Source organism: Cydia splendana, chromosome 26, assembly GCF_910591565.1.
Source record: "Cydia splendana chromosome 26, ilCydSple1.2, whole genome shotgun sequence".
Taxonomy (NCBI): Eukaryota; Metazoa; Arthropoda; class Insecta; order Lepidoptera; family Tortricidae; genus Cydia; species Cydia splendana.
This window is the reverse complement of record NC_085985.1, coordinates 10354923-10365617: the sequence shown is the minus strand read 5'-3', so window position 1 is coordinate 10365617 and position 10695 is coordinate 10354923. Positions and strand designations below refer to the sequence as shown.

At 37.4% G+C, this 10695-nt stretch overlaps 1 protein-coding gene across 1 annotated transcript in view; it reads right to left on the bottom strand.

Moving 5' to 3' along the window:
* Positions 1–8845: 8845 nt before the first annotated feature.
* Positions 8846–10695, bottom strand: part of LOC134803416 (spectrin beta chain, non-erythrocytic 2) — a 170653-nt gene continuing 168803 nt past the window's right edge. Inside the window, exon 86 of the mRNA XM_063776235.1 lies at positions 8846–10540. Within this exon, the coding sequence (XP_063632305.1) occupies positions 10429–10540 (112 nt within the window). The 3' untranslated portion in view covers positions 8846–10428. The remainder of the gene's footprint in view (positions 10541–10695) is intronic.

Below are 10695 nucleotides of genomic sequence, written 5' to 3'. Positions count from 1 at the left end.
GTGTCAATCTTCAATTTAATCACCAATTTTAGATTTATGGGGATATTAGAGCCCTCTAAATTGAAAAAATGGCCCAAAACGAAAATACTGGTGTCACAAATTGGTACTCTTGCGTCGGTCATAATCGGCGGTTTAATTCGGCGAACCAAATTGGCGTTTGCGTCCAAGCGGCCTGATTCGATCGGACAATTTAATCAGATAGGCGAAAAATTTACTCGTCTGGACACGCCTATTGGCCTCTCCAAGCGTCCGATAATCGCATTCGATTTGCGATATATGGCGGCATTTGGTCAATCGATTGAATTCGTTGCTGAGAGTCTAATCTGAAATAATATAACAGATGGATGTATCGGATCGCGACCATGGTCCGGTCCGAGATGGGTCCGAGGCTTGATTGATTACCGATAAAATGAAGTGCGGACGCAAGAATACCAATTTATGACGCCAGTATTTTCGTTTTGGGGTATTTTTTCAATTTAGGGGGCTCTAATATCACCATAATTCTAAAATTGGTGATTAAATTGGAAATTGCCACCAATTTCATTTCTGATCAAATCGGTCGATTTGATCACCTCTGTCTGGACACGCCTTAAGTTTTGTTCGATAATTATAGCTGGTCAAGCAGATCTTGTCAGTAGAAAAAGGCGGTAAATTTGAAAAATGTAGCCGCGAAGGGATATCATCCCATAGAAAGTTTGAATTTCGCGCTTTTTTTTACTGACAAGATTTGCTTGACCAGTTATATAGATTTTTTTTTGTCTATACAGTCTTTGGAAAATGGCGGAGCCATGGGCGGGCTTTACAGCTCAGAGCCACTAGTATTTACACATACATACATACATCACTCAGCACAGGCTCAGTGACCCAAAGAGGATCTTGGCCTCTGACACAAGAGAGCGCCACTCTGCCCTATTCTGCGCCACTTCACGCCAGTTGGGTATTCCGCGGGTGGGTACTAGTATTTAAATAGTTTCAATTTGAAAACGCTTCGTATATCGACATACTTATTTTAACCTTTTCGACGCCGTGTCAAATACAAAAGCCATCACTCGGACGCCACGTCACCGAAGTGTCAAAACTGAAATTGAACTTTATGCATATGCACGTAGGTTTATGACCGATTAATGTCTTTGGCGTTGAACCTGCGGTGCGGATATATCGGTCATTGGCGTCCAGAAGGTTAAAGAGATCATTTACAGGGTAAAAACGGGACCCTATTACTAAGACTCTACCGTCCGTCAGTCTGTCACCAGGCTGTATCTCATGAACCGTGATAGCTAGACAGTTGAAATTTACACAGACGATGTATTTCTGTTGCCGCTATAACAACAAATACTATAAAGTAAGTTAGTAATTCATCATATTATCATCAATGTCAGAATATCCGACGATACGTATAGTGTATGAAAGAAAATACGCTATTTATTACATAAAAATATATTTCACATTAACAACTACAAGCTTAAATGTAATAACATAAGAAAAATACAGCGGAGTTTTCATACCAACTAACGGTATTCAATAGAATGAATTTTCATACAGTAACGGCCCATACAACCATTTCCAGTCGCCGTTACGACGCGGTGTTGACACATCTTGTGTCGACACCGTCTGTTTCGGTCACAATTCCAGTCGCAGAGTCGTCGCCGTGTCGACACAGTTACCAGAAATGGGGAAGGGTCGACACATGACACAAAGTGACATAAAGTGTGGTCGCCGTGTGCACACATTGTTTCGGGTTTGCGACTACTTTATGCCAAAATCATTCGTTCATTCGTTCATTTTGTTCCTGTCAAATGGAAACTGTCAGATGGAAAAATACTTAAATAAAAATAAGTGACATTAATACGCCATCTCTAAAACGGATTACAAGACGTAATTATATATTGTTTGCATTTATATTACAATATGACTTAAATTATTATGGGGAATTAAACTGCTCGAGTGATTTGATAAACTAAGTGTAATATAATCAACGCGCCACCACATTGTTTTAGTTTAGCCGGAAATGAAATTGTTTACTTCTCAGTGCCTGTGTTCATAACTATATTATTTGATGCATTTTTAGTACTTCGATGCGTATACTATACTTAAATAACAGAAATAACGCTTTACATACTAAGAAACTTGTTAATTATGATGTATAAATATGGTTTAAGGCTGAGAAATATTGCAGTCACAAAGTAGTTGCAATGTTTCGACTTTGTGTCGACTCTGTGTTGACACATGACACGCGCTGTCAAAAGTAATAACAAAGTTACTGGTATGTTACTGGATTTGCAAAATGGCTCCTTGTGTTGATTTGCTTTCAGATATTCTCAAAGTGTAAAAATGCCGTGGTCAGAGATGGGCATTAATCGATTAACTGTTTATTCGACTAATTAATGGAATAAAAAAAGTTAATTCTCAAATGTTAATCACGATTAGTTTAGTCGACCTAACATAGATTGAAATTGAATTAATCTGAATATTAATCGAATAAATTATCGATTAAATCTCGATTGAAAGTTGACAGGGGGCCATTTTTGTACGTAAAAATAATAGAAATGTCTTGCATGCAGATGGTAGCAAAACACTTTGTCATAAAAGTCGAGATGGGTGTCGATATATAGGTTTTAGGGAGTGCCGATTTCGAAACTAATGACCATTTTGGAATCCGAAATGGCGGCCATGCACTGTGTCATAAAAGTCGTCATGGATGTCGTTTTATACGTTTTAGGGGGCCCCAATTTTGAAAATGATGACCATTTTGGAATCCAAAATGGCGGCCATGCACTATGCTATAAAAGTCGTCATGGGTGTCGTTTTATAGGTTTTAGGGGGCGCAGATTTCGAAAATGATAACCATTTTGGATTCCAAGATGGCGGCCATGCACTATGTCATAAAAGTCGTCATGGATGTCGTTTTATAGGTTTTAGGGGGCCCCGATTTAGAAAATGATGACCATTTTGAAATCCAAAATGGCGGCCATGCACTATGTCATAAAAGTCGTCATGGGTGTGGTTTTATAGGTTTTGGGGGGCGCAGATTTAGAAAATGATAACCATTTTGGATTCCAAAATGGCGGCCATGCACTATGTCATAAAAGTCGTCATGGGTGTCGTTTTATAGGTTTTAGGGGGCGCAGATTTCGAAAATGATGACCATTTTGGATTCCAAGATGGCGGCCATGCACTATGTCATAAAAGTCGTCATGTATGTCGTTTTATAGGTTTTAGGGGGCCCCGCTTTCGAAAATGATGACCATTTTGGAATCCAAAATGGCGGCCATGCACTATGTCATAAAAGTCGTCATGGGTGTCGTCTTATAGGTTTTGGGGGGCGCAGATTTCGAAAATGATAACATTTTCAATTTAAAAATGGCGGCAATGCACTATGTCATAAAAGTCGTCATGGATATCGTTTCATAGGTTTTAGGGGGCGCAAATTTCGAAAATGATGACTATTTTGGATTCCAAGATGGCGGCCATGCACTATGTCATAAAAGTCGTCATGGATGTCGTTTTATAGGTTTTAGGGGGCGCAGATTTCGAAAATGATGACTATTTTGGATTCCACTTTTATGACAAAATACGTAGCCGCCATCTTGGATTATAAAATGATCATCGTTTTCGAATTCTGCACTGCCTAAAACCTATAAATCGACATCCGTGACGACGCAAGTTATCTTTATTTTCAGATCTAACAAATTGCTACAGAATACAAAGGACAAAAAAGAAGCGAGGAGGTAATGAAACAAGCAAAAATACAGATGATTCCTCAACGCAATTGGGTGATTCTTAAATTGTGTCCAGATTTTTTTTGTCATAAAAGTTTATATTTTTCACATATTACTCTCACAAGTTCCGTGACATTTCGACCTTGTAATTTTTTAAGTAAATGTTTTTGTTTATCTATGAGGATCTCACTAGAATAGTATAATCAAGGTATGTTTATATTTGATGAATGAAATAGTAACGCAAAAAAAAATATATTTGTGTTTTATATTCCTGCCGAAGACTTTTATTTTACCTTTTCCTTCTACACAAGTTTGGCCAAGTAATAAGAATTTAGGGCTCTCAATTTTATTTTGACTTCTACAACAGTAAAGCTACGAGGCCATGTTTGGTATCGTTTTCGTATAAATTCGCAGTACCAAATTTAGTTAAGGTATCACATTGACACCATTCCGAAGTAAAAACATATAAACTTATTAAAATACTTTCTTTTAAACTCCTCTTCACGCTTAAACTGCTGAACAGTTTTAATTTAAATTTGGTACACATATATTTTGAGTCCCGAGACAGGATATAATAAGTTATCTCAAAAATCATCCTTTAAAGGTGTGAAATGAGGTGTAGGGGGGAATTCAGAATTGACTTCTTGAAGTTAATACTGTTTAAGTTTAGGTTTGAAGTCATGTTTTTTCATCATTTTTAACTAAATCAAAGATGTAGACCATCCCAAATTTCATATAAATCGGTTCAGCGGTTATTGATTTCCCATACAAATTTCCACGCCACTTTTCACACCTTCAAAAGATGATTTTGGTTATAAGATCTATCCTATGTCCTGTTCCGGGACGCAAACTATTTCTATACCAAATTTCAACGAAATCGGTTCAGCGGTTAAGCGTCAAGAAGAGTTTCAAAAAACCGGCCAAGTGCGAGTCGGACTCGCGTATTAAGGGTTCCGTACATTAAGTCCGACTCGCGCTTGACTGCACATTTCTAATAGGTTTTCCTGTCATCTATAGGTAAAGAACTATTTTGTGTATTCAGACGGACATACATACAGACGCACGAGTGATCCTATAAGGGTTCCGTTTTTTCCTTTTGAGGTACGGAACCCTAAAAAGATTTATTTTTATTTTGTGGAATGGTGTCAATGTGATATCTTAAATGGATTCAGCACCCCAGATTTATACGAAAACGATACCAAACACGGCCTAGCACCTTCACTGATATAGATATATCAAGATAAAATTGAGAGCCCTAAATAAACTTTCAAGAGCGGATATCTCAAAAACTATTCAACATATCGAAAAAATTGACTGAATAAACTTGTAACAAATTAAATTAACTTTCATTTTGTATAAGTGGCCATGTCGCTGAGATGCATAGTTTCCGAGATATAATCGAAAAACGGGAAAATGGGACCTTCAAAGCCCCCTCTCTCCCCCCCGCTCAAGGGCTACGGCCGGGGACTTTTGATATGTTCACCTCCTAACTTGTCAAACCGAGTTACGGAGTCAAAAATTGTGTTCCGAGCATTTCCCTCTACAACTTTTGGAGCATTCGTTGCCTGACCTAAGTAGCTTATTGAATTTCTTTAAAAACTTTTCTGTAAAAGGTTGACGGGTGTTGGGTGTTTATATGGTTTCGGTCGATTATTATCATTTGCATTGCCCATGATGACTTACTAGAATTACGAGCACACGAGACACTAATAGTAGTTTGACAAACCTTGGTTTTCAAGAGGTATTTTATATTGACATTTGCTGTCACAAATTTGCTGTCAGATTTAGTCGCAAACCGCACGCAAAGTGCACACAAATGTGTCGACACCTTGTTACGGAAAAGTGTAGACACGGCGACGACACTTTGTTTCGAAACAATTCTAGACACATTGTGTGGACTCTGTTACGACACATCTGACATTTAGTTACCACTTTGTGATTCTGCGACTGGAATGGTTATATGGGGGTTGTATGTACGGGTCGCAGTGTGTGTGAATAAATACTGTATGACTCTAAACCTTTAGAAAAGCCTCCGGTTACAAGAACGTGTTACGCGATCAATAGATAATGCATAAACGGTCAATATTACTGCGCAATATTCAAGCTTCAAGCCGCGTAATGTTACAATATTACCCGACACTTCAACGCCGCGTAATGTTACAATATTACCCGACACTTCAAGCCACGTAATGTTACGATATTACCCGACACTTCAACGCCGCGTAATGTTACAATATTACCCGACACTTCAAGCCGCGTAATGTTACAATATTACCCGACACTTCAACGCCGCGTAATGTTACAATATTACCCGACACTTCAAGCCGCGTAATGTTACAATATTACCCGACACTTCAACGCCGCGTAATGTTACAATATTACCCGACACTTCAAGCCGCGTAATGTTACAATATTACCCGACACTTCAACGCCGCGTAATGTTACAATATTACCCGACACTTCAAGCCGCGTAATATTACAATATTACCCGACACTTCAAGCCGCGTAATATTACAATATTACCCGACACTTGAACGCCGCGTAATGTTACAATATTACCCGACACTTCAAGCCGCGTAACGTTACAATATTACTGCGCAATATTACCCGACACTTCAACGCCGCGTAATATTACAATATTACTGCGCAATATTACCCGACACTTCAACGCCGCGTAATATTACAATATTACTGCGCAATATTACCCGACACTTCAACGCCGCGTAACGTTACACTGACAAAATAACAAGGCAATAAAATTGTAAAAATCAACGATCATTTCTATAATATGGAAAGGGAAACAGGATTGCAGGGCATTGTTCGAACACAGAAATAGTTATTTACGATACAAGTGCGGAAAAGAGGAAATTCGAAACGAGTCGCAATAAATTAAAACACGACCGAAGGGAGTGTTTTAATTCGACAGGAGTTGCGAATTACCTTTTCGCACGTGTATCGTACGACATTTTACAGCACATATCGCCCTTTAAACTTTTGATATACGCACGAAAAGTGCTATTTTACGCACTAGTGCGGGAAATAGGACCATATGTACTTTAAAAACGTTATTCAGTGCACGACGTCAAAAATCGCTCCAACATACAGTGCTCTAAAATATCCGAACATGAACTCTAAAGCCTTGACAATAGAGTCGTGTTCAGATATTAAAAACTACTTGTCCGCTCCGATATCTGATGGCCTAACATAGGGTCTCTTGTAACCTGTGCGTGTTGTATGGACGACAATGTAAGTTACGCTAGCCTTGATATTGTTGTATGAAAATACATTGATAGTACCTATAGGTATGTCTTTAGGTATTTTAATAAAAGTAAACAAATGATTTGTACATTTTGGGGTACTTAACATTTATTGGTCAACCAAATACAAAACCCTTCGAGCAACACCGGCTTCCGACACATCGGAAGGGAGGGGCCCAAGCGATATCTCACCGTACAAATCTTTCTGCCATTTTTCGCGGGGGGGAAAGGTGCACACAGACGCACTTCTCACACACTTACATACAAAATCCAATCTGTAATGACGACACAAATAGATAGAAAATGACACACGTCAAAGACAAATCTTGCAAACCTCGATCTCTTTTTGTGTACGGACGAGTGACAAGTGTCACAACACGCACACTAACACATTTTCGTTGAAGTATGTTATTGTATTCTGAGAGATGAGAAGTCGGATTTGTCGCTCGACCGATCCGCAATTTGTACTGAGCGAGCAAAATCGATAAATCCAACAATTACATGAGACTAAAATATAATAATTGTGTTTGAATGTCATTAAACGTATGATATGTAAAAAAATATTACATGTGAAATGTAACACTTTCTTTTTGTAAATTTGATGTCCCCGACCTCTTTTTATAACAAATAACCGAGCAAACAGGCATTTTTGTGCAGCAGTGTTAACGCGCGCGTCTGGACTCGGTCTAGTGAAAAATCCAAGTGCAACTAGTTTTATTACCCGCGCTAGATTAGATTGACGCGCTAATCTTGTACCTCGGCAGAGGGGAAATAGTGCGAATGCCGCCTCCCTTCCGTGTTGCTCGAAGACAAAACCACCTGGAACTGTCCCTGAACGACCTGACTTCAACCTACATTATTTGATCGTGTAATGTTTCCATCTACCCTCAACTGGCTTAAGGAGACATTTGAGGGTAGATTTTGTTTACTTTTTAAATACCTAAAGATACAGAGTATAATCGAGATACTCGAGCGAAGTACAATCATATATATCATGTTTAAAGTAGTTTGTCAGTGTGTTTGAGTTCGAATAACTATTAAAACTTGGTTGAAATTTAGTACATTACGATACAGTGCGAAAAATAGGAAATTCGAAACGATAAATTAAAACACGGTCGAAGGGAGTGTTTTAAATCGACACGAGTTGCGAATTACCTATTCGCACGTGTATCGTACAACGTTTTACAATACATATGGCCCTTTAAACTTTTGACATCGCACGAAAAGTGCTATTTTACGCACTAGTGCGGGAAAATAGGACCATATGTACTGTAAATTACATTTCTGTATCTTCGCTCAGTTCTCATGATTTTTCATGTTCAAACGCTTATTATGAATACATTTTAAAACTTAAATACTAAGTGTTACTACGCGAGCCGACACGACTCATATTCTTGTCTTTTATTTAAAAAAACTGGCATTGCGATACAGCGAGGAAATACCGCCAGCATCCTTGGTACAATGCCTCAAGGGCCTATTTTAGATTTAAGCTAGTTATTAATTTCGTTTAGTAGTACCACTGTATATATATTGTATGTAAATAAATGATTATATATACAAAAAACTGGCTGTATACAGGACGTCCCACGGCTATGCCACATGGAGGGAAAGTACCTTGAATATTGTAGATGGAACGTTTTACTGAAAGAAGACATTATTAAATATATTAAAAACGGGTCACTCACGTATTTTAAGTCGAAAAACGCTCGACATGTTTTACTCCGTTTCGACGTTTCGTGTCGAGCGTTTTTCGACTTAAAGTACGTGAGTGACCCGTTTTTAATATATTTAATATGTCTGTGTCTCACGGAAGTTTTGTTATTAAAGAAGACATTGTTTTAATAAAAAAAAAAAACAATTTAAATTGCATTCATAGATTTTTAAATAATTACTGGTTGAACCGGGAATCGAATCCGCTACACGAGAAAAAAATTACCGTGTAGCTTTATCATACCGATCGAAAGGCTTCATCATAAGGATTATTTTTTGCTAAATAACATAGTGTCAGAAATAAAAGGAAGATGTCGGCCGACCAGGTCCGCTCGTTTAGCAACACTACAAATTATGCATACAACATACATATTACGTGGTTTACATACAAAATAATATCTTATATTACTAAAATTATTGTCGATTATTGCTTGGGAATACATTTTTAAAACCGACTTAAGAATTGGTCCCATTTTGTGACATATTCATAAAACATGGGAATGTTTTTTTTAATTGGTCCCTGATGTTCAATTTTTTTTATAACAGCAACATAAATCTGTTACTGTATTTTTGTATATGTAAATAGATACCAAATATGGTATATCAATAATAATTATGTAAAAAGTAAAAAGGCACGATTTTGAAGTTAAGTAATAACAAAAAACTATATACACGATTTAACGTTACATTATTAACAAAACTTTCATATAAAGTAACGACATAGATACAGATGTTATGCATAATTATTTTCCATCGTATTTTCACGGAAATATACGAACGTGTCTTGCTATTTCGGTCAGTCTCGGTACAAAAAGTACTGAGGTTGACTGAAGTAGCATGACAAAAACGAACGTTTCCGAGAAAACATGATGGAAAACAATTATGCACTACAACTATAGGGTATAACGCAAGCATTCGGCCTCGTTAACAAAAACTTGTGTCATAAACATAGCGTTAAAAGCAAAAATAATTAATTAAAAATGATTTTAAACGATCATATAAGGTCGATGCTTTATTCTATACTTTAAAAAAATTACGTTCATTATTGTCATCAAATCGTAAACGTTTGTATACGATTTATCTTGAAATTACTTTTTTTTTCTCCAATCCTATCGCTATATTATTCTTTGCATACAGGGTGAGCGCCAATAACCCAAAATAGTTGAAACTTGCTAATGATATTACAAGTAATAAATGTATCATCATTAGTGTTATCATTGTGTTTTTATCTAGAAGAAATAAATTACTAGATTTTTGTGCCTCAGCACCTGTACGGCTAGAGTTAGACCAAAAAAAGTCTGCAGCGATTTTGATAGCCCACGCAGTGCAAGTGTTATTTATAAGGCATAATTTCATAGAAGTTTAACGTTTAAAATGACACTTGCACTGAGTGGGCTATCAAAATCGCTGCAGACTTTTCTCGGTCTGACTCTACCACCACCAGTTTTGACATTGACATATTAGCTCGCGTATACGTAAATTACTTTCTATACATCTCGCATGCACTAATATGCGAGTTCTATTTTTTGACTGTATTTAAAATAAATGATTCTGTTAAATATAATGATTTAGGGTTTTTCATTTCCTTCGTAAATTAGGAAAATCTCGTAGAGCACCTAAACAAGTTTTGCCTATAAAAGCATGTAGGCAAAAAATACGCATTACATTTTTTTTAACTTTTAGGAAGGTTAATCTAAGTTAGTTATCGGGCCCACCCTGTATACACGGTGTATATTGGTTGACTACATGTAACTGCTGCGTTTCTTGCGGCTGAAGAGGCCACCGAAGACTCCTTTCTTGTCCTTCTTCTCCTTGGAGACTCCGCTGACGGACAGCTCGGACTCCCCTGACGATCTGCCGGGATACATTACAATATTACTTAAATTACACTATTTGTGTCCATTTAAAACTACAGCTTGGCAAAAAAAAGTAGAAATAAAAAAATGGCAATACTGTAGTGTCGTCCCATTTGCTTATACCGGGTGTGGCCTGTAACACGAGCAAATAAT